This window comes from Ambystoma mexicanum, chromosome 1p (assembly GCF_040938575.1).
Source record: "Ambystoma mexicanum isolate Mex_15411 chromosome 1p, UKY_AmexF1_1, whole genome shotgun sequence".
Taxonomy (NCBI): domain Eukaryota; kingdom Metazoa; phylum Chordata; class Amphibia; order Caudata; family Ambystomatidae; genus Ambystoma; species Ambystoma mexicanum.
The window spans coordinates 988,454,964-988,479,258 of NC_090921.1; the positions used below are offsets into that span (position 1 = coordinate 988,454,964).

General features: G+C 45.3%; 1 protein-coding gene across 1 annotated transcript in view; it reads left to right on the forward strand.

The window, feature by feature from the left end:
• Window positions 1-24,295, forward strand: part of CFAP263 (cilia and flagella associated protein 263) — a 614,832-nt gene that overhangs the window by 505,072 nt on the left and 85,465 nt on the right. The window contains exon 8 of the mRNA XM_069654512.1: window positions 1,173-1,328. Coding sequence (XP_069510613.1) covers window positions 1,173-1,328 — 156 coding nt within the window. The remainder of the gene's footprint in view (window positions 1-1,172; window positions 1,329-24,295) is intronic.

The following is a 24,295-nucleotide window of genomic DNA, read 5'->3' on the forward strand; positions in this document are numbered from 1 at the left end:
GGATGAGATGAGTACTTCCTGATTGGTGTTCCCTGAGGAGTCTCTATTCCTACCCCTCTCCCACCATAGGGTTGCATTGGCTGTAAAATCCTAACCCTATCTTTTGCTTGCCTGACTAAGATGGGTAGTGATTTGGTGAAAGATCCCCACCTTCCCTGGGCTTCCCATAGAGTGGTGGGATTGGGAGGGAAACGTAGAAGACCTTTACTTGCCTTTTAATTAATTTTGTGGTACATTTACCCCCAAATGTTGACTTTGGCAACTCGTGCTCGCAATCCAATAGTAAACCTACCTGCTAAGTATATATTGTGGAACGTGTCTCTTTTGGGCAATATGCCCCAATTCTTACCAGGGCTGGATTTATTAAGGACTAGGGACCTGGTTGTAGGTATTTCTGTGAGTGTTCTCTCTAATTTACTTACCTGTCTAAACTGGTTCTAAATTACTAAATTACAGTTGTTTTACTTTTCTCACTTGCTTTACCACACACAGTTATTTACAGTGTTGATCTTGACTCTACCAACCTTTTGCATAACTGTTTCTAAAGGAAAAGTGTCTGAGTCCAGTTAACAGAACCCCCAATGCTGAATGTATACATGTATATGATAATAGTTGTGTTATAATGCTTACCTGAACTTTTCATTGATTAGAATGTATATTAACGGCCTAATGAATAATTGAGTCAAAGCCTTACTGCTCTGGTACTCCTCCACGGCTGGGTTTGGCTAGGCATCAGTTTATTTCCTGTTCACCTTAATAGGTTGACCTCTCAGAATCCACCCCAGGATTGATTCTGAAAATCCATCTTAACATTCGGCGTTGGAAAAAACAAACGCCTTAATGGTGGCAGTAACATATAGGGGTTTCTGCCAAATTAGTAGTTTCTCTAATCTCCGAAGTCTGACCATTTTATTTTTGATTTTGTGGAAAAGAAAACATCTTGTTCCTTAGAAAAGCAATAACTTACCAGTATTCTCTCTTAATCGGAGAAGAGAATGAGCATATGATGATCACAGAGAACAGAAGGGTTGGTATGTAGTATAAAAGCAGCTCTTACTGGGGCATGATTGTTTTTTAAGCCCCTTTGTTTCCTGAGAATGAGAAAATGATAATACGACTGTGCAAAGAGCGCTTGAAAAGTCTGAATGTCTCCCTCTGTTTTCCCACCTCAGGAGCGTTCTAAGGCCGAGGCCCAGAACAAGGCGCTTCGTCGACAACTGGCAGATTTCAGGGTGCCCCCCATATTCGACTATGTTGAGGACAAAATGGAGAACTCCGAACTAGAAAAGAACATCAAAGCCTGGGAGAGAAAAGTAGACATTGCAGAGGTAAGGCCAATACCCAAATTCATAGTCCCAGCCAAAAGGAATGTCCTGTATTTTTGCACTTGTACAGAGAGAAAAGCAGGAAAACTCAATAATAATAAACTGCCAGTACCTTGAGGTGAAGCTGCTTTGAATAAAAGGTGCTTGTGGTCCCGATGATTGGATGCAGTTGTAACCAGTGTTTGACCTAGTAAAGATGCATTTAGTTCTATGAGGCTGTGTCTTTGCCCACCAGATGGTTTGTAGCTGTGCTCCATTAGAAATCTCCTCTTTCTAAACCTTGCATGAATTTGATTCTATGCAGTAGTCTCAACAGTGACTCTTTCGGCCACTTAGGATGACTGCATACTCTCCCGTGACCTCAATACTGACATTCAGGATGTCCTGCAAATCCTGCATAAATGTTTGAATAGAGATTGCTTCCGGTTTGCCAGTATATGTTACATTGGAGTAAGTATGTTCCCTTACCACTCAGGTGATCCAGTAATCGGATTGATAGGGCTTGGGTAAACAGATTGGGGTTAAATGAGGCCATCACTGGCCAACCCAGGCTTGATCTGACAGCTGTTAAAAGATAAGATGTTGGCCTGCCCTTTGCCCCTTTCATTGCTGGGTTCAGAAAAACCGAATACCCATCCAAGATGTTTTTTTTTACTAACCACGTTTCTTGGAAGCAAAGGACATCATAAGTTGTGTAATCAAAGGATCCCTCCCCAAACAGATGAGCACATCCTCTTGTGTTCCAAGCGCACATAGTCTAACCTCCCAGACCCTCCCCCAAGTCTAGCCTTCATGTTCTACTCTCCTTAGTCAGGACCCTTGGTAGCCAATCCGAGCTTTAGGCCCCCTCTTCCCTCACTGTCCCACCTGTGAGGGATTCAACTGTCCTGCCCTGCCGTCTGACCCCTAGGTGGTTACTTTAAAGGCCGGTTTATCCTCCCACTTAAAGGAAAATTGTGGGCCAGGCTGAACCACCCCACCACCCCCCTTCAACTATCTTCTTGTCCTTCCAATCATTCCACCCTTCCAATTTTCCTGAACCCTTCTTCCCTCTTCACTCAACCCTCTCTCCACTCCCCTCTCCGGGGCCTGTCCTTCTCTGGTGTCACCTCAGTCAGGTCACAATCAAGGGCAGGGCAGGATCCTCCATCAGTCTCTCCTTCTCTAGCTTGGACACCAGGCAAAGTTTTACATTATCAGTACGAGTGGCACTTATGCACTCAACTGACTTGACATCTTTTGATCGCACTGTTTGTAGTCTTGGTAGGTGTGGAACAACCTCTGAACGTTTCCCCTATTTAGCACCAATCTGTCTTTAATGTCCAGGAACCTCACCAAGAAAACGCACCTCATCTCGGCCCGGCCATCTCCCTTCCCTCTCCTCATGGTCCATGCTCTCCACGTTCAGTTTTGAGTCAACTGGTCACAGTAATTATTCAATAATGGGTATTCAATGTCACACAGTTTCTTAGGCCTGGGTGTGTTCCATACATTAGCAGGTCTCCACATTACTATCTCATAGGGAGAAAGTCCTGTCTTTGCCTGAGCGGTGGTTCTCATGGATAACAGAGCCAGGGGTAGGGCGTCGGGCCATTAAGGATGCAATTGTGGTGTTCAATTAACCCGGCACTCTGAGGATGTCTGCAGGAGTGGAATTTCTTCTTAATCTGTAGCCCCTCCCATACCTGTAGTATGATAGCGACAATAAAATTAGGTCCTTTGTCAGACCAAATTACTCTGGGTAACCCAAATCTAGGGAGGTACTTTTTTAGCATTACTTTTGCAGTGGACATAGCAGTATTATCCTTCAAAGAGAAAGCCTCAACCCATTTGCTGAATCCACATATTACTACTAACATATATTTGTAGTTTTGGCATCGTTCCATTTCAATAAAGTCAAAATGGATCACTTCGAATGGCATAGACGGAGGCCCAAAACTACCCTTGGGTGCTTCCCTTCCCAATGTTGTGCTGCAGGCAGATCATACAGTTCTGAACTAGTCGCTCTGCAATTTTGGGGATGTTGTAATTTCTCCATACTGGGTCTAAATGTTTACAAATACCTTTTGCACTTATGTGAGCTAGACCATGTACCATAGTAACTACAGCTGTTACAAAGGCGTTGGACAGCATCCATCTTTGTTTGTCATGATCAACTCCACATCCTTCATCATCCAACCCTGCTGGCCCAGAACCCCATTGTTCAATTTCTTCAGCTGTGGCTTCAGCCTGAATTTCTTTCACACTACTAATGCCCTCTTACATCATCCCACTCTCAGTGACCCACCTGGCAGATTCTAATACATACATTCCTGATTGTGGGTATGTGACAGTTTGCTTGGCTAGTTTGTCTGCAGATGCGTTCCCTTTTACAATATCGTCAGTTACTCTCTGGTGTGCTGCACATTTCATTATGGCCAGTTGTTTAGGGAGAGCCAATGCTGATAATAGTTGCACTATCAAGGGACCGTGCTTAATCTTAGTGCCATGGGATGATAAAAATCCCCTCTCGGCCCACAGTCATCCAAGGTTGTGAGCTACTCCAAAGGTGTACTGACTGTCAGTATATATATTTACTCCGAGCCCCTGGGATAGCTCACAAGTTCTACTTAAAGCAATTATTTCTGCAGCCTGGGCAGAATTGTGAGTAATTCTCCTGCTTTCGATAATGGTGTCTAAGGTGGTGATTACATAGGCAGCGGTAAAAGTGCCGTCTGGGAGTTTAAAACAAGAACCATCACAAAATATTTCCCCTTCCGGGGATGGCAAGGGGGTGTCGCTCAAATCAATCCTCTCTTTTGTGTCTTGTTCAGTGACTTGGAGGCACTCATGATTGGTATCATTGGTAATGTCCTCGTTTAGAGGAGGTGAAAGTTCGGCCGGATTCAAAGAACTGCATCTCTTAATTTTGTTGTGGGGTGCAAATAGAATGAGCTTGTATCTCGTAAGCCGTGCAGAAGTGAGATGCTGAGTTTGCATTCTATTCAATAGTACATTTACCGAATGAGGTACCATCACATTTAAGGAGTGACCAAAACCATGCCTTCACTTTGTTTTACTGAAGCAGCAGTCGCAGCCTTGAGACATTTTGGCAAAGCACATGCAACATAGTCCAACGTGGATGAAAAATAGCTGTATGGCCTGTTCTTTCCTCCATGTTCCTGTGTCAAAACAATCAAAGCACAACCATCTTTCGTGCACGAACATCACAAACTCCTTGATATAATTTGGTGTGCACAATACTGGTGCAGAACATAGAGCGGTTTTGAGCAGATCAAAGGTGTCCTGACAACCTTTATCCCAAGGTAGCGATAAAGCTACATCTTTTCTGGTCAGTGTCAACAAAGGCTTAAAGAACAGGAAAACATTTGGAATCCATTGCCTGCAATAGGAAGCAATCCCGATAAAAGCCCTAATCTCTTTCTGTGTATTTGGTACTGCCATGTCCGAAACGCTTTGTATCCTTTCAGGTGCAAGGCGCCTTCCATCCTTCGACAGGTGATAGCCTAAATAGGCGACCTCCTGTTGGCAATACTGACATTTCTTTAAAGAGGCTTTATGACCATTGTCAGCTAGATGTTTCAGTAACAAAATGGTACCTTCTTTACAAGCGCTTTCTGAATTTGCAGCGATAAGCAAGTAATCTTTCTATTTTATGAGTGTGCAAGAGGAAGGTAATTCAAGCGTATCTAGTTGTTCCTTGAGGGCCCTACTGTAAATGCTAGGACTTGGGGTATACCTTTGCGCCATTCAGGTGAAAGTAAAGGAACGTTCCCCCAAGGGAAAAAGCAAACAAACACCTGCTAACCAGGTGTATGGGAATGCAAAAAATGCATTTTGCAAGTCAATGACTGAAAAATGCATAGCCGTTGCGGGGATCATAGAAAAGTAGTGATGTCAGCAACAATGGGAAACTGGGGTGCTGCAATCTTATTAATCGCTCTTAGATCAATAACAAAACGGTAGGGTAAAGCATTGTCACCTTTCTTATAAACAGGGAAAACCGGGTTATTGCATGTGCTACTAGAGATTACTTCTACGACACCTTGATGTACCAAGTCAGTGACAATACTTTTAGGTGCTTGCCCACCATCAACTGAAACTTTATTTTGGGGAATGCGAGGCAATGTAGCAACGTTTTTTATAACAATGCGCACTGATTCAACATCTAGAATTCCTACATCATTGTCATTTATTGCCCACAGATGTGTAGGTACTTGGTGCAACTCACTGGGTAAAGGCAAAGCTATGAATTGTGAGGTAGAATTCCGCTGGGGAGAAATGGTCAAGTATACTCCATTTGGAGAGCAGTAAATCACTACATGCAATTATTTCAGTAAATTCAGTCCCAGCAGATTTTCATCACAGTTGGTTGTCAACAAAAATGGACACGAGTCAGTGAAAGGCCCTAAAGAAATTGGCACCGCTTTAGAGACCAGACTTACCACTGGAGTACCAGAGAACCCTACTGATACATTTTGTTGCCCTGACGGGGGAATATCTGAAACCTTTAAGTGGTCAATAGAGCATTTTTGAGCTCCTTTGTCCCCCAGAAAAGTGTGCACACTATCCCCAACTTTCATTTCTACGTAGGGTCCTTTCTGGTCTACGGGGATAGGGGTGGGTTCCATATCCTGCTTCGGGCTGTCCTAGTGAAATAGAATATTGTTGGATGTAAAATCTTCAGAAAAATAAGTGTGGGTAGTGTTGTTGAAAATGTTTGCACCACTATTATTCTGTTGCCCATCTTGATTTCCCATATTACTGAGTTGTGAACTATTTGTATGGTAAAAAGAGAAGTTTACTAAACAATATTTGTGAAATAAACAGATGTATGTATATATATTTTTTCTGAGAACCTAGAGTGACACTATCTTAATTTTCTCTAACTTAACAGTTGAGATATTCACGATTGAATGAATCATAAGAAACCTTTTCACTTTTCTATGGATCAGCATAATTGTAAATAGTTGCATTTAATGAGTCAAATGTATTGACTGTCCTGGGACAGTAACCTTGAATGTGCAGGGGACGCGAGGGGTCCACAACTTGTGGAATCCCTCCCTTTTCTAGTTTTCTCAAACCCGCAACCTAGTGTCAGGGTTATGTTACACTCCTCTGCACCTTACTATCAACCCTAAAAACCAAAAAAGAGGTTGTTTCCTTAAAGAACCTTAGGTGTGCATAGGTGTTCTGTCTTTCTGTTGTATTTTAGATGTCACGAGTACAGGACAAGAAATTCAAATCCTGCAACTCTTGTGGGACTGCGGAATCAGTAAGATCACCCCAAATCTGGGCCAAGTACTGTCCCATTTGCTCTAGCAATACTTTTTGTTCAAGGATGCCTCCATAATCTTTCAAAGAGCTGGAAGCGGCTGCTTTGTCGCCCTCCTGTATATATAGAATTCCGCCCATCGCTCTAAGTCTTTTCTCCACTCAAGGGATACTGCACTACGAGTCACAGTTCTCTGGTAGCTAGGGAGATTTGAAGGCGGTAAAAGAGTGGTGTTGGAAGTGGCTGAGGTTGCTGGTGGCAAGAGCTGGGGTAAATCCCATGTGGGAGGGAGTGGAGGCCAACCGTCAGAGCGTGTGCCGGGAGCTAGTAGTCGTTGATGTGCTGGCGCCGGCGGCAGTGAATCATAGGGAGGAGGTGCCGAAGGCTCTGCTCGCCTTTCATTCAGCAGCTTGTCTATTAATTCATCAGATGCATGCAAATCTTTTGATGGGAATATTTTCTGTACTTCCAATTGGAACCCTCTATCCATACCCCTAATAGCCTGATCCTGTTTTTGTTGGTCGTGTGCTAAAGCCTTTTCTTTTTGGGTGATGTCTCTTCGCGCACATTTCTCCCTACTTTTGAGGTGCTGCGTGGCTTCTTTTCGCCAGTCCCTAACTGCATCAAAAGCGGCAGACCTATCCTTTTCCTGCAACAGTACTGATTCCAAGTGTTGTATCCTAGTGAGTTCAAAACTTCCCAGTGAAGGCCATTGAAGGTCCGCTTCATGTCTGGTCTGGCAGTACCAAGTACTGTTGAAAAGTATAGCTCTTAACCTGTACTTGACGTACATTTTGTACACAGGGGAACCTTCCGGCGGTGCCGGCTGACTATGTACTAAACCATTTAGCTGTTTTCTATTGCAACAAAGCGTTGCCCAACAGGTCTTCATTTTACTGAAACCAGGCATTATATTTTAGTTAAAAAAAACAAACTTTAACTGGCAAAATATTAGCACAATATTCTTGTATCCAAACAGTTTGAAACAAACTCACCTGATTCAAAACAAAATCAATCCCCCATCAAAGAAAAGGAACCCCTGTCGTGGCTGGTGGTCTCCCAAATAAAGCGAAATGCAGTCGCTGCATACGGTTCGGGACTCTTGACGCAATGACCTCTGGGCGAAGTGACGGACGCAGATCACAAGTAGCAGACTGCGAGAAACACCCTATCCTTGCAGGGGCCCCATGTACTCACTGGTTCCAGTCATCCGTTCACTTCGTCCTCGAAAAGCGATGGGTCATATCGGGAGAAGCCGCACCTTCCGGGCGCCATTTGTAAATCTGAAACGAGTTACTGCAAATAAAACAAAGAGCCACCAGTCACGAGTCAAAATATTAACAATTTTTTCGCTTCATGCGGTCTCAGGTTCAACTATGTCTACAGACAGTCATGGAGAATTTTAGCAATTTGCATTGCGGCCGGTTAGCCTTAAATACATTTCAGGTCTGCCTCGGTTGTTTCATTTACAGATAGTTTATGACCCCCCGTAATGTATGCATTTTCCTGCGACATACATGTCGCTCAATCTACGTCATGTCTGTACAAATTTACTGTTCTCAGAGAAACACGGTTAATCCTATTCCCAGCGCAAGGAGACATTCTTCACATATCTTATCTATGTTTGTCTTTGACCAAAAGGTTGCTCCGCATTTCGGCTCGGTAGTTCACTTAACCCTTCCTTCCTGGAATGTACACAGCACATTATGTTTCTCTAAACATTGTCCGTACAATTAGCTTTGGAAGTCAGGAGCCAGGAAGACACATATATTATCACTTATCTCAGCTTGTGCCTGCCTGTTCAAGGCTCCAAGTGGGCAAAGAAATTAAGCTAAATGTTCCTTGCGGAGACACGTTTTCCAGCCCTTCAGGCTGCGAGTATTTTATACATGGAAAATGAAAACCCATCAGAATGGGCGAAAAAACAAAATGGAGACGGGGAAGTGAGCTTAAATGTGAGGGCTTAGACTAACACAGAATATATGCCTTTTCACAGTAATCGCCCTAGTGTTTCATACTCTTATCCCAAATGATGTGGTAATGGGAGGGGGCAGCCCAGAGGGGAATGGTCCACTGGGCGCTTTGTTGGAGGGGGAAGAGAGAGTGGCGGGGGACTTTATAACATGATCCTGGAGCCCTGCCGCAATAGGAGAAAGACAGAGGTCAAAGGGGTTACCCAGCAGAGGGAGGGAGTATCGAAGAGCTTTTGCAGGATTAATCATGAGTTGGGGATAGTAGATTCCTCATTTCACCCTACTGTGGGTAATCCCCCTTTCACTTTTTACTCGAGCCCACGACTCATTCTCAAGGATCGACTACATTCTAGTGGAGGATAGTTTGATAAGCCAGGTCTATGGGTCCCGTGTGGACCCGGTGCCTTAGTCTGACAAGGATTTCGTACAAATAACAATTGTGAAAGGGTTGGTGACGACGCGAAAGAGCAGGTGGAAATACAATAATGCTATTTTAAAGGATAAAGAAACCGCCAGAGCTCTGCTTGACGACATAAAAGAATATTTTCATGTAATTGCTAACAAAGAGGTGGGCCCACACACCCTATGGGAAGAGTTCAAGGCCACAATTCAGTGGGTCCTCATTCAGATTGCCATGTAACCCACCTAAAGACTCATACCTCATCCAATGATCCATATCTACAGCCACTCACTATGCCACATGCCATACCTATAAAGGGACAGATCTAAGCCATATTGTCAGTCATTTTTGAAATAATAGTAAATTTGAATGTGCAGTAATTCTTAACAGGTAAAAAGTTAAATTACTAACTTCGCAAAATGATTTCTGATTTCACTAAAATTACAAAATGTGTGGTGTAAGTTCTCACAATTGGTAACATTGTTGAATAAATCTTCATAAAAAATTAAAAGCAAAACACCAAGCATTTTCAGCAGCAGTGAGTTTGTTTTGCAGCTGTGTGAAAAGCGTCCGGCAGTAAGAAGGTGGCATGGCCTTCAGGAAGAAAGTGAGATGTATGTGGTTCAGCAGCGTTACTGCCAGGGAGATCCCTGACACAATACTTGTCCCCGGATGACACAAGCTTGCTAACTTTGTATAGAGCTCAACTTAAAGACCTCATGCTACATGACACCAAGGAAAAGCTATTGGATCTAAAAAAAAGAATTACGAGAAGGCTGATAAGGACGATAAAATAGTTGCTTGGAAGCTCAGAGAGAACCAGAAAAGTAAGATTGTGGGGGCCATAAGAACTGACAGTGTATTGGAGCAGAATGTAAGAATTATTTTGAGCTTTTATATAGGTCAGACTATGACGATGATGACTCTCCAATAGAGGGATTCTGGGAAGCAATGTCTGTTCCCGGGATCTCTGGGGAATCATCCTCCACAATGGATGCCCAAATAACAGAGGAAGAAATCATACAGATAATCAAGTCAATGAATGGGGGGCATGACGCTGGGAGAGGATGGGTTTGCGGTCACTTTTTATAAGTTGTACTGATCTACCCTTGCACTGTACTTGGCTAAGGTCTTCAGTAACATACTGGAGGGTCGGGTTTTTCTGGAGATGGGAGCAATTATTATTGTGGTAATCCCTAAGGAGTAAAAGGACCCGACTAGATGTGCTTCGTACCACCCGATAGCCCTTCTCAATACAGATGTAAAGATTCTGGCGAAGTTTTTGGGGAACAGATTAGAAGGAGTAATGCTTACCCTGCTACACAGGGACGAGGTGGGTTTTTTTTAAGAGGCAGGCAGGGGCCGCATAATATTTGTAAAACAATTGATTTAATACACTTTTCCCAAGAGTCTGATCTTGATGCGTGCCTACTCTCCTAAATTCTGGAAAAGCTTTCGACAGGGTGGAGTGGCGGTACTCTCCATTTCCTTGACGTAGTTCTATTAACTCTCCATCTACACACTGAGATGACGTTCTTCGATCAAACATCTTGCCAAACTCCTGCTTAAATTCTGTCCAATTGTGTAATTCTACTGCCCTCTTTTCCACTAAGGGTACCGGCCATGCTGCTACTTCCCCTGTTAAATAAGAAATCACAAATGCCACCCTGGAAGTTCCTGTGGGAAAAGATTCTGGTCTGCACATAAAGTGCAACTCGCATTGCATTAAAAACAATGTGTATTTTCTCAAATCGCCACCAAACCTTTCGGGAGGTGCCGAAGGTGTGGTTAGTAAAGATATTCCCGGTGAAATATTTACTTTCCTCTTTTCCTCAGACCCACTTCTCAACCACTCACTACCTCCCGCTGGATACAAAATGGGTTGAGGGACCTTGAGGGACCTGCAGATTCTGACATGTGCACCAAACTACTTAATTCCTCCATCTTTGCTCCAACAGACGAGGTTTCCTTTCCAGCCATCTTCATATCCTCCGTCGTCTCCATCAACATCTTTCCTAAAGCACTTAAACTCCACTCTGACTCGGGTTCCATCTTCACTCAGGTAGGATTAATGACTTGGGCCTTTCATTCTGTCAGGTCCCGCTACGAAATTCCTGTAGGAGTGATGATGGCCCACCAGACCCCCTAAGCTTGCAGACAAAACCGCCTTTGAGTTATAGCTATTAAGCTGGCAAACCCAAGGGGAAGTGGAGAAAATAACAAACTCAGCTTTCTTCTAGGCCTGTATTTCCTCAACGACTGGATTGCTCTGAAGATAACCTAAAAGGTAATCACAAACACATTAAAACTTGTCTGCCCCTTTTTTCTACCTGTCTTTTTTGTGTTAACCTCCCAACCTTCCCTGCATACTCGTTGCCTATGCTTGGTTAGCTGATAGGCCCTTTTGTTGCTGAAAATTGAAGCGATTACAGTTAAGTTTTCTAAACTACTTCAACATCAGCTGCTGCCTTTAATCTTACTGCATACAGTTTATTCCTGACTTTCATTCAAAAAAGCTTTTATTTGCCAATGTCTCTGGATCACAGACCAGCAGCAACTACTTCTGTTCCTTTTAGTAAGTCTTTGAAAAATAACTGCAACCTTTTTTTCTATATTGACTTCCAAAAGGACGTGTCTTTATCTCACGAGAAAACTTTAGTCAAGGCGCACTCAACGGGATATTTATTTCCCATCAGATAACCAACTCCTGCTTCATCAGCTGTTCCACGTGCTGTTCGTGTGTTGCTGCGTAATGTCATTAAAATTGAATAACTAATGCTGCAGTTCTCTGGAAAGAAAAATGACTAGGTACGCACACGTGCTTCAAAAACGTTAGGTTCCTTCCTCTAGTGGAAATCCAATTACGACGAACAAAAACAAACTTGCGCTACTGCGATGGTAAACCTTCCTAAGAGAGTTAAATATGTTAGGAACTAACACGAAAATATTTCAATTAGTGCATTAGTATTTCTGAAGAAAAAACGTGACCCCGGATTCCCGCTCACGTGGGTTCATTTAGTAACGTGCAGGCTAATAACACTGCAACTAGCAAAAACTCAGCGCCGGTAAACGTTACAAATAAATACTCCAGATTTTTATCACATTGTTGACACGCTTGCTATTCTTAAGAAAATAGTTGAAAAGCAGATGGAGTATTTCTTACTGTCAAACTAGAAGATTGAAAATAAATGTTCACTTAGCTTTCTTCATCTGTAGCTGGAGGTTACTCTTTTCTTCTTCCAAATAACAGCATACATGACTCTTACTGCTTCACTGAATCTAATCTATGGATACTTCTTTAAATCTTCAATTCTTAGATTTTCATATTTAAATTACTGTCTCTGGTTACAGGAGCTATAAAAACTGTGACCTGCTTCAATGGTTACAAGAATGAAAGGCAGTTTAGAAGAATTCCAAACTACCTCAAACCCAGCCCCAAACCAATCATCAACGCTGCACAGCGCCTCCATCTTGCCCTGGGAAGACAATGGGATCCTGAAGGACAAATTAAGGAAATTCCTTTAACATTATAATCATACCCATCCCACAACCAACAGTGCTCCCATTTAGTTCTCTGACTAAGACTTAGACAAACCACCTCTCCAGCTGGGATGTCGCAAACGTGAAAAGTATGGTACCCTGACAAAAGCTTTTGGAAAAGATGGGAATAGAGGATACATTTCGTAAATGGGTGGCAGCTCTCTACAGGGCTCCAATACGGTGGGTCCAGGTTAATGGAGGCCTTTTGGAGCGAGAGGTACGAGGTAGGGATGTTCCCTATACCCTTTGCTATAAGCACTTACGATGGAACCCCTGGTGATTGCGATACAGACGTACCATGGGATATAGGGGATCAAACGGGGGGAATCGGAATTTAAGCTCTACCAATTCGCTGGAGATATCCTTGCCTACTTGGTGAACATCCAATCCTCTCTTGCTAACCTTTTCACCTCATTGAATACTTTGGGGTCTTTTTGGCGGCTGTAAATTAACTAAACTAAATCCCCTATTATGCCGATGAGGGGGTTTGACCTTTACCTAGAGCAAAGGAGACAAGTGCTAGATTTTAAGGGTGAAGTTGATGACCCTTTATCTTGGAGTTCTTTTGCCAAGGGATCTATCTAGGCTGTCGGTGATCAAATGTAATCCCCTTCTGGAGTTCATTAAATTGGACCTGCATAGATGGGGCCGCTCATGCTGTCCTTGTATGGACAGATGACAGTGGTGAAGATGAACATTCTACCATGCCTATTGTACTTATTTACAGCCCTACCTACAAGGCTGCTGGAGAGTTTTTTTAGAGACCTTCAGCTTGCTGGAAATAGATTTGTGTGGCAAGACAAGCGTCTAAGGATCAAGAGATCCATGCTTACCCTCCCAAGGGAGGTGGGTGAATTTGCTTTACCAGACTTCTCGCTGTATTATAAAGCAGCTCAATTAAGAGTTCTTCTTCAACACATGAGGGATGTCACAGGGAAGTATTGAACGTTTTTGGAGGACATGGACACACATCCGTTTAAAGTAAGAGACCTACGTTGGGCCTTGTATAGGGATATACTGCATATATTGAGATATCATCCCTGTCTAGGAGTACTGTGGGCATTATGGAGGAAGAGCTATTTTAATGATAATCTGTCTTCAAGGCCATCACCCATGACATCGGTGTGGGGGCCTGTGCATAGATTTGGGGCATCAGGGCGTCAGGGATTCTGCTGTATGCAAGCATGGACGGATGTGGGGCTGGAGAGAGCGGGACAACTGTTTTGTGACAAGGTGTTTCTGGACCATGACAGGATAAAAGAAGTATTGAGTACAGAAAATGTGATTTTTTTTTTTTGACGACCTGTGACTTCAAGGGATTCTTACCAACCATAAATGGGGAAACAATTTGAAATGGCCACTCACATCATTTGAAACTGTAATCGATACCTCAGTGACTAGGAAGGGAATCCTCTCCAGGATTTATTGAGTATTAAATATGGTTGACGCAGTGTGTAGGCAATATTTTCAATCTTATTGGAACGAATTTCGGGTAGGAGAGATCGTTGACGAGCAGTGGGAGAAAATATAAAAAATTATGTTTCATAAAAACATATTTAGGGTGGCTATGGAACACAATTTTAAAATGTTGCAGGGATGGTATAGGGACCCGTTAAAAATGTCTGAAAAAGAAAATGGTTTACCTACTCCCTCTTCTAGCAATGGTAAGAGTGCGGCATGATGGGGAAACAAGCTGGAAACACAGGAGAAGAGGGGAACAATGGATACATGCTCTGAGAAAGGAATGAAGAAGGTTTGCTTGCACTTCACTTGAGGAGCTCTGCAAGGTTTCCCTCTGTGTCTTACTGAGACAAGAGTGATTCTCAGCCTCTGGGTGGCTACCTGAGTATTTTGCCACTGATTGTTAGTTGCCGAAATCACAGGTATGAGTTGGGAGGGGGTAGGGTGACCATTGAGGGATGTTGATTTGTCTTGTGAAGATTGTGATTTGTAGCGTTTTTGTGTAAAACTTTATTAAAAAATAAGTTAAAAAAATTAAGATAGATTATTATGAGTGGAAATGGTGGCAGGTGCAGAGTCTCTGAATTGAAATGGGAATGAGCGAATGGTAAACCACTGATGGAGAATGGGCTGCTGGGAGTAAAGACTGTAAAATTCGGAGATATCCACAATCATCAATAAATCGCCCTCTGACAAAGGTCACCCTGCCACCAGATCACCACAGTTTCATCCTCTGCCTCGCTGCCCACATCTCCATATCTGGATTGGGTTAATTCTCAACCTCCCCTGACCTATTCTATCACTGACCCATTCCACTCTTTCAACAGTCCCGTGATGTGGTGTTTAATGTGGATCTATGACATCCCATCGCGACTGGCATTTCACTGCATGTTGCGGGTTTTTTAATGAGACGCCAGCCACCAAGGCCCTCTGTTCAGCTCCACACCTCATCTTTTCATTAGTCCCTCACCCGCTACCCCCCTTTACACATACATCAGTAAAATGTAGGGAATTGTCCTGCATGGAAAGTGCTGCAGTGGTTTAGGGGGATACCTTAAATGCATCCTAACTTCTCAGCACCATCATCCCTTAGCCTCCTTGTTTACAACCCTGGATTGAAACCCTTCATTCAGAAAAGGAACACCTACACTCATCTGCTCAAATGCAGAACATCTCGCTGCCTATAAGCTCTTGCTCTCCTTCCTTTCCAGAGGGCTTTATCTTTCCAAATTCATCTACATCCAGACACATATCATGGCTTTCATGTCTGTTAGTGTCCTCTTGCTTCACATGAATTCATTACCAGGTCTGTGAAAATCCAGTGAGGGCATACCACCCCTTTTTCTCACACCTTTTGCATAATCCACTCTCATTCATCTCACCAATTCCTCCTTCTACCCTTGCATCCCTACTCTTGACGTCACCGGCTGAATATGCCCATTTTCAAATCAGCCAAACTCTCTTGCTCTTCATCCAACTACTTTTTCTGAAAAACCCCTCCTAGCTCTCCCTCATCTTTTTCTTCTTTTCTCTGCTATATGTGCTCTCTTCAAAACTGATGTCATCCAAGTTTTTGGTGAGGCACTCGGACACAACAGGGCCTACAGATGTACATAACTTGCGGCTCCCTCTGGTCCCGCTCCACTCAGATCAGGAAATGGCGGCCTCTAATGAGGATTTTGCTCACAGTTTTCAAGAATTTCAAGAGACATTTTCCTCCTCTTTTCAGCTGCAATTCATCTCGGAAATAAGGCACTCACTTGCGGTTTTTGGCAAAGAGATCTCCACCCTTGGGGAGCTTGTGGACTCAAATTAACGTGCTATTCAGGAACTTGCAGAAAACGCTACGCAGTCAGATATAGCAATAGAAGAGCTCTCGAGGATCACATCTAATTTGGAAATTCAACAAGAAGATCTAGAGAATCGTTTCAGATGCTCTAAAATCTGTATTAAAAATCTTCCAGAAACAGTGACAGATATTGATCTAAAAGAGGCCATAATGCAGATTTTCCAAGATCTTATTGCAGCTGACGAAGACGTGAACATTCTACTTGATTGGGTCCATAGGACGGGTCCAAAGAGGACAGAACCGGGAGGTCGTCCAGGTGATGTACTAGCAGCCTGTGCACTCTACCCGCAAAAAGAGCAGATTTCGAGAGAGGCAAGAACTGCAGCACTGATTACATATAATGGGGCAGAAATCCAACTTTATCAGGACTTCTCACTTGTGACCCTTCAAAAGTGCTGGGATATGCAAGAGGTGGTTAAAACTCTTCAAGTACGTGGAATCAAGTACAGATGGACCTTTCCCCTTGGTCTGCTCTTTTCATTTGAAGGAAAACAGCATAGAATAACATCTGGTGAAGCAGGCATAACTTTGCTTCAAATTGAGGAAGGCGGTGGTTCAGGTTTAACGGAAGGAGCTGAAGCCCCGATGGAACATCGTACTAAACAGTCGACAATGTGAGAATGGTCCTGAACTGATTGAAAGAGAAGGAAGCGTAAAGGGTCACAAAAGGTAGACTGGTGAGCTCGACTTCATGGCCTCAATCCTAAATCTTCAAAGCAAAGGTGTTTTTTTCCAAATTCGGCTCTGGGACACTGTTTATGAAGTACAGAAGGAAATGTTCAGCATCCTGGAATTCATCCATTCAGGTAACGGATGGGGGTGTTAAGATACCCCACACGTGACCCTGGGTTAGTAGGTGATTCACAGTTGGTGGCTTTCACCCTGGGAAATAATAGGTTGTGGCTCGTGCCAGGGGACTTCAGGGGGAGGGGTAGGGGGCAGGTTTAGGACGCTGTTGGCGAAGGTTAGTTGGGAGGTTGGGGAAGACAAGTAAGGGGATCCTGCTGTGCATTTGTAGCTGTGTGGAATTCGAGCATAACTATTTGCAAACTTTATGGCCCTATGATGAGGCGATCAATGTTTATTTAGTTCAAGTGTCTATCAATGAACATTCGGGGGCTTAATACCCTGATTAAACTTAGGAAATTGGAGGGCGTATTGAGGCATTACCAACCTGATTTGATGGTGCTTCAAGAAACCCACATTCGTAGGGCAGACAAATGTAAACTTCGATTGTGTCAATATCCTGTAATGTTTCAGGCGAATGCAGAAGGCAAGGTTGCTGGAGTGTTGATTGCGATCAGGGCTGGAACTCAAATAAATGTATGGTGCACAGTGTCTCGCAGAGAGGGCAGGTATATATTCTTGATCTTCGAGCTAAATGATATTAAACTGACCATGGCCTCAATAAACGCCCCCACCTCTGGCCAGGAAGGTTTTTTAAAATTTACCGTGGGGCAGCTTGAGTCCATTGTGGAGGGGAAATTATTGCTTTTAGGGGATTTCAACATGGCATGGGATCCGGTTTGTGATCGTTGCACACTTATGCAATATACCGAACTTCCCCCATCGGACACTTTGCACCAAAGATTTGTGCAATTATCCCTAGTGGGCGTGTGGGTAACTCTCAGGGAGAAGGAAAGGGGTTACACTTTTTATTCAAATGTGCACTGCTCATTTACGCATATCGATTATGCTTGGGTCTCATTGATTGGCACTATCACGCAAATCATGACTTATACGTTTACACTGTCGGATCATGCACCAATAACATTATAACTAGAGGTGGCTAAGAAGACCCAAAGACTCTGGGCATAGAGATTCCCATCAGAATTACTGTAAGACGAGGTGATTAGAGATAAAAATAGAACAGCAGATAGGAGAATGTTTTAAATTTAATTCTGTGGGGGAACCTGCGTTAAGTGTGATCTGGGATGCTCTGAAGACTACACTCGGGGGTATCCTAATAATGGAGGAGGCTACTAGATGCAAACAGAAGCTGGCACTTGAGATAGAGTTAGAGGCGGAACTCAGACAGGTCATGAAAAAGATGGAGACAAACACGGGTCTGTCTTTACAAAAAGAGTTCAGAGCCGCTCCCGGGAGGCTTAATCTTTGCCAGACTAAGAAAGTGGAGAAATCCTTGCTTTACCTTAAGTAAAAATACTATATCAAAGCTAGCAAGACAGATTGACTTTTAGCTGCTCAACTTCGCCAGAGAGTGGCCTCCCGAACTATACAGCGGATACGGCTTCCCTCCGGAGTTGCAGTCACTGAGACCTCTCATATTCTGGCACAGTTCCATGTTTTTTATTAAAAACTATATCAATCAGAACTCCCTCATGCACATTCTCAATTGGAATATTTGGAGAAGGTCACTCTTACCCGCCTCGCGCAGACAGTGAACGATTCGAAAGCAATATTGCCCAGGAGGAAGTACTGCGGGTGATTCTTGATCTCCCGCTAAATAAGCCGCCAGGCCCTGATGGATACCTGGCAGTGTTTTACAAAACATATTGTAATCTACTGACCCCTAAATTAACTCAATTATTTAACTCCTTTGCCTCTGCAGGCAGTATCTCCCCCACTATGGAAGAGGCGAAAATTGTTTTCCCAAGCAGGGCAAAGACCCGGTCAACTGTGGATCTTATCATCCTGTTGCCTTAATATAAACACAAAGATTTACAGAACATTTCCCGAAAGACGCATAAGAAAATTCACAGAAAGTGCCATATACTAGAAAAAATAGGGAAGAAAAAGATCACGGCCGTTTTTATCTCCATTGACGCAGAGAAAGTTTTTGACTGTGTTGAATGGTCTTTTCTCTTTCTTACCTTGGCAAAGATGAGTTTCGGACCAAAAATAATAGACAACATTAGGGCTAATTATAAACAACCATTAGCAAGGTTATTAATTAATGGCCAGCTATCCCCGCCTGTTTTCTTGCCACGTGGGACTAAACAAGGGTGCCCCCTATCTCCTTTGCTGTAAGCACTTCATTTGGAACGGCTTCTCGCTAAAGTTAGGCAGACCGAGGAGATTAAGGGAGTCCAATTTGGGGGTAGTTCACATAAAATTATGGTATGTATGCAGACGTATGCTCCTTTTAGCCTCAGACCCACTCAATACACTGCTAGCAGCAACCCAAGAATTTGTGAACTTTGGTAAAGTTGCAGGACAAAAATAAATTAAACTAAATCAGAGGTCTTGAACCTGTACCTCCCCCCCTTCTGAAGTGCAGGCTTTAAGGTTGTGTACACAATTTGGGAGGGCGCAAGATGCGATCAGATTATTAGGGGTATACATAACTCCCACAATGGACGGGCTATGTGACGCTTATTACTCCCCTATGTTGAAAGCAATTCAAACTCAATTATTTTTTTAAAATATGTTTATTTTAAACCAAGGCAGGATGTCAACAGTACAAAGTAATCGAGACATGTAAGGCAAAAGCATAAATCCCCTCCAATCTACCCCACCCACCTCCGCCCATGGCCCTTAGTCTGGGGATGCTTCCCGCTAGTTTATGTTTACTGTGCCTGCTTCAGTTATGTTTCTCCTTTCAGGGAGCGTCCCGGTCTCTCAAGGCTCGCGGAATATTGGTGGGCTTCTAGGTCAATGCAGGGAATTTCTGGTCCTATTCCAACACGGGGGCCCAAATGTTCTGGAAAAGGTGGAGGGATCTGGCCCTTGCCGCTGTAACCTTCTCTATCAATATGTCCCATATTTTCCCCCACCATTGGATTATAGAGGGGCCGTCCGGGGTTTTCCAGAAGCGGGCAATCACTATTTTCCCCGCCAGGAGACATTGAGTTAGCAGTTTAGCTTTGTTTCCAAACGCGGGTAGATCCCGGGAATCGGGACCCCTAGGAGGACAGGCTCAGGCTCCAAGGGGAGAGCCGTCTGAGTGATCTGTTCAATGGCCGCTAAGCATAGTTTCCAGAACTGTTGGATCCTTGGGCATGCCCACCACATGTGGAAAAAGGAGCTGCACCCATTCCAGCAAGTATGGTTGAAGAAGTGGTTCATGTGGTGGAGCCTGTGGGGGGAGTAGTACCAGCGCAGCAAAATGCTGTACACCTATTCTCTGTTGGTGATGCAAGTGGATGATGCATGTGTCCAAGTCCAAATGTCCACCCTGGCTTGGTCTTCAATCGGGTGTCCCAAGTCACCCTCCCACTGGGCCATACAATGGGTTTTTGAGGCCAGAAAGCCCCCAGAAATCGTCTATATAGGGTGGAAATCCTGCCCCTGGCTGGGAGGTCCTTGAGGGTTAGTTCGAAGGGGATGAGAGGGCGCGTCGCTGCTTAAAGAGTTTGAGGATGGGAACACCTCTGGCGTAGCTGGACGTATGTGAATCTGTCTCTTTCTTGGAGTTGAAGCCTCTCCTTGCATTTTTCAAAGGTGCTGGGTAGGTTTTCCTCATATAGCTGCTCCAGCGTTTCGAGGCCTCCCGCTATCCAGTTCTGGAAATGTCGGGAGTTCGCCCCGGGCGAGAAGGTCGGGTTGTGAAAGATTGGCGATAGGGGGCTCAGTCCCCTCGGGATTCCCTTATGTTTCAACGCCCAGTCCCAGGAGATCAGAGTATGTTTAGTTGCCAGCAAGAGTCCTTCCCATCGTTCTCTGAGAGGGGGCGGGATGTGCGGGAGAAATCGCAGGGGGAGCGGGAGCCGTCATTGTTCCAGTTCCACCCATCTAGGGCAGTCAGTGGTTATTTGCCACACGCAAATGTGCTCCAGTTGCGCTTCCACGCTGTAAGATTGCAGATCGGGGACCCCCAGTTCGCCCAGTCTTGCGTCGCCCAGCATTGACTTTTGGGGGATCCTGGCTTTTTTACCCCTCCAGATGAACCGGAGCATCTTCCTCTGCAAGTCGCCAAGGGTGGGTGGTGGGATTGCCACCAGGAGGGACGAACAGACGTAATGAAATCTTGGGAGTAAGTTCATTTCGTAGGCCGTTATGCGTCCCATTAGTGAGATTTCCTGGGTTGCCCAGCATTTCAAATCGCCCTCCAATTCTTTGAAGAGTCGGGGGAAGTTGACCTGATATGTGTCCTTCGGGTTTGCGGGTACCTGGACCCCTAGATAGGAAATGGCCTTCCTCTTCCACGTGATTGGGCACAGCGGGACCAGTGCTTCCTGTTCCCCCGGGGAGAGCCCTACGCCCAGGGCTACCGATTTACTGAAGTTGATGGAGAAGCCGGTGACCTCTCCATAGCTGGATATTTCAGATAGGGCATGCTGTAGTGAGGAGCGGGCCTCTGAGATCGTGAGCAACACGTCATTGGCGTATAGGGCAATTTTGTGCTGGGTGGACCGGCCTGGGGGCCCTTGATGTAGCTATTCCGTCTGATCTTTTGGGCGAAAGGTTCCATGATAAGTGCGAATAGCAGCAGGGATAGTGGGCAGCCCTGTCTGGTTCCGCAGGTCAGGGGGATCAGGCGGAGAGCGAGCCATTGATTCGAAGGCACGTTTTTGGAGATTTATAATTAGCCAGGACCGTTGCCTGGAACGCCGGGCCAAACCCAAAGGCCTCCAGGGTAAGTCTTATGAAGGATCGCCCACCGTATCAAATGCCTTGGTGGCGTCTAGGGCCATTAACACCAGCCCCTGGGAGTTTCGGGAGGCTAGGTCAACCAGGTTCAGTGCTCTGCGAACGTTCTCGCCTGCTGATCTGTTCAGAATAAAGCCTGTCTGGTCAGGGTGAATTATGTCTGGTAAAGTGCGTGCTAGGCAGTTAGCGAGAATTCTGGAGTATAGGTTGGCATCAATGTTCAGCAGGGCTATTGGCCTGTAGGAGGCTGGGTCTCTCGGGTCTTTCCCTGGCTTGGGTAGAAGGATGGTGGTAGACACTTGCATCGAGGGGGTCACCGTCCCCGTCTCCCTGAAGGAGTGGAATAGTGCCACCAAGGGGGGAACCAGCTGGGGTTTGAACATTTTGTAGCACCTAGAGGAAAATCCGCCAGGGCTTGGGATTTGAGGGACTTGATGGCTTCCTCGACCTCCTCACCTGTGATCGGGGCCACCAGGCTCTCCCTGGTTGAGTCATGTAGTCAGGGGAGGGCCGCATCCCACAGGTATTCTCTTTGTTTACCATGGCCCCGCGGAGGCACCGTCATTACCTGGGCCAGGTAGTCTGCTGCTAGCTGTTGTTTTTTCAGTTTTGCATATTGAATAACCCCATGTAGATCCCGGAGGCCGATGATGGTGCTACTACATTTTGATTTAGCTACAAGTAGCTTGTTCGCCTTGTAGTTCTTCACATAATACAATTGTTTGGCTTTAGCCATGAGATGTACGGTGTGTTAGGCATAGTGGGCCTCTAGCCTTTTCCTGGCGATCCGGATAGCTTGCTGAGTCCTGGGAGACCAGCCATTTTTCTTGTGATTTTCCTCCGCTGCTTTGAGTTCTTCCTCAAGGGTTAGGCGAACATGTCGCCTGTTACGATGGAATGCCACTCCCTGTGCGATTAGCTCTCCCCTGATCACCTCTTTCAGGGCATCCCAAGTGTTTGCGGGAGAGGTGTCTTCGACTGGATTTTCTCTGAAGAAGTTTTAAATCGTTGTTGCGGTCTTGTCCCTTAGCAGCATTTCATTAAGAATTGGATCGTACAGAGTCCATATGGGCGGAGAATGGGGCTTAGGCGCATGTGCCCGGATCTCCATAATTACTGGGGCGCGGTCAGACAAGATTCGCGGACCGATGAACACCCCGTCGGTGTAGGTAAGCAGCTGGGAGGATGTCAGGAGGAGGTCAATCCTTGAGAAGGTTTGGTGAACATAGGAGTAGAAAGAATAGTCCTTTTCGGAGGGGTGGAGCACCCGCCATCAGTCCACTACCTCCAGAGATCAGAACAGGTGTAGGAGACAGAGCGCCTGAGTGAAGTCTCCAGGTGTGGGGGGGTGAGATTTATCTGACATAGGGTCTGGTACTCCATTGAAGTCTCCCCCAATTATGACTTGGCCTTCTATAAAGGGGGAAAGGGAGGAGCCAAGTGAGTTATAGAAGGCTGCCTTCTCAGAGTTGGGGGCATATACTGAGGCAAAGGTGTACAGATCTCCCAGCAGTGGCCACAAATCGGCCTTCCGGGCATGTTTTTGTTTCCAGGACCTGGGGGTTTGGGCCCTTCCTGAAGAGGATTGCCGTGCCTCCTTTCTTAGAGCCTCCTGAGGCAAAACATTGGAGTGGGTAAGACCTGGAGCGGAGATGCCCAAAGTCTGCCGGTAGTAGGTGAGTCTCCTGGATTAGGGCCACCGCTGCATCCTTGTCCTGGAGCTTTTGTAGAATCGATTTACGTTTGGCGGGGGAGTTCAGTCCATTGGCATTGAGGGTGAGAAATGTTAGGGTTTGATGTTCCTGAGCCAGGTCTATCCCCACAGCTGTGTCTGGAGGGGAGAGGTCAGAAGGGTGTGAATTACCGCCATCTCGAGGATATGCTAAGAATGTGTCACCCTGCTCTTGGGGTTTTAACAAGCGCTCCCAACGGGAGGCCGTAACTTTAACTGGTGTGGGGCCAACATTGTAGATTCGGCCATTGCCCTGCCCAACAGGGCCAATTGTATAGGTAACAGTTCTGTGGGATTCCAAGGACTCGTAGCCGGAATGTGCCTTGGAAATGGGCATGGACTGTGGGGCCCGCAGCTTTGGTTGTATTCGTTCATGAGCTGGGTCAAGTTCAGTGAAGTTCCCCTGAGCCAGCGCTGGGAAGATGGTGAGAACGTGCGGCAAAGTTCTGCAGGTTATGGTCTTGCATCTAACTACCGTCTCCTGCTGCTCCATGGCACCTTTGACCAGGAGGACCACCTAGGTTTCGGGAGGGAGACAGTTCTCTGATCTTGGCGATGTCTCTTCGAGCGAGGACGGGTGCATAATTTTGTTGGCATCTTCAAGGCTAATCCTGCGTAGAATGCCATTGTATGAAAACTGTAGAGCAGTTGGAATAGTCATCTATATCGAATTTGATGGTCCTGAAGAAAGAGGGTCAGGGGTCGTAGAGATTTCCTTTTCTGGAGTGTGAGGAGGGAGAGGTCTTGATAGATCTGGAGGGGTGAACCCTGAAAGGAAAGCTCTTCCTGTGACCGGCTGATCGCTGAAATTGCCTCCTTCGAGGTGAAGAAGTGCACTCTGGTTATGACATCATGGTGGAGGTCTGAGTCCACTCCTCGCTGAGGGCGCAACCTGTGGGTGCGATCCAATAGCAGTTGGGGTTTGTCTAGATGAGGGAGTAGGGATTGGAAAAAGTCCCCCACGTGTTCTGCCAGGTTCTTGTCCTGCACCGAGGATGGAATCCCTAGAATCCGGAGATTGTTCCGCCGAGCCCTATTTTCAAGATCTTCTTGTTTAAACTTGAGGATTTCACATTTGTCCTGCAAGGTTCTGATCGAGCGTTGGATTTCACCTAAAGTGGTTGCGGTCCTCGGAGCGGTTATCGATCTACCCCAGTCTTTGTTCCAACTCGGTCACCCTTTGATCG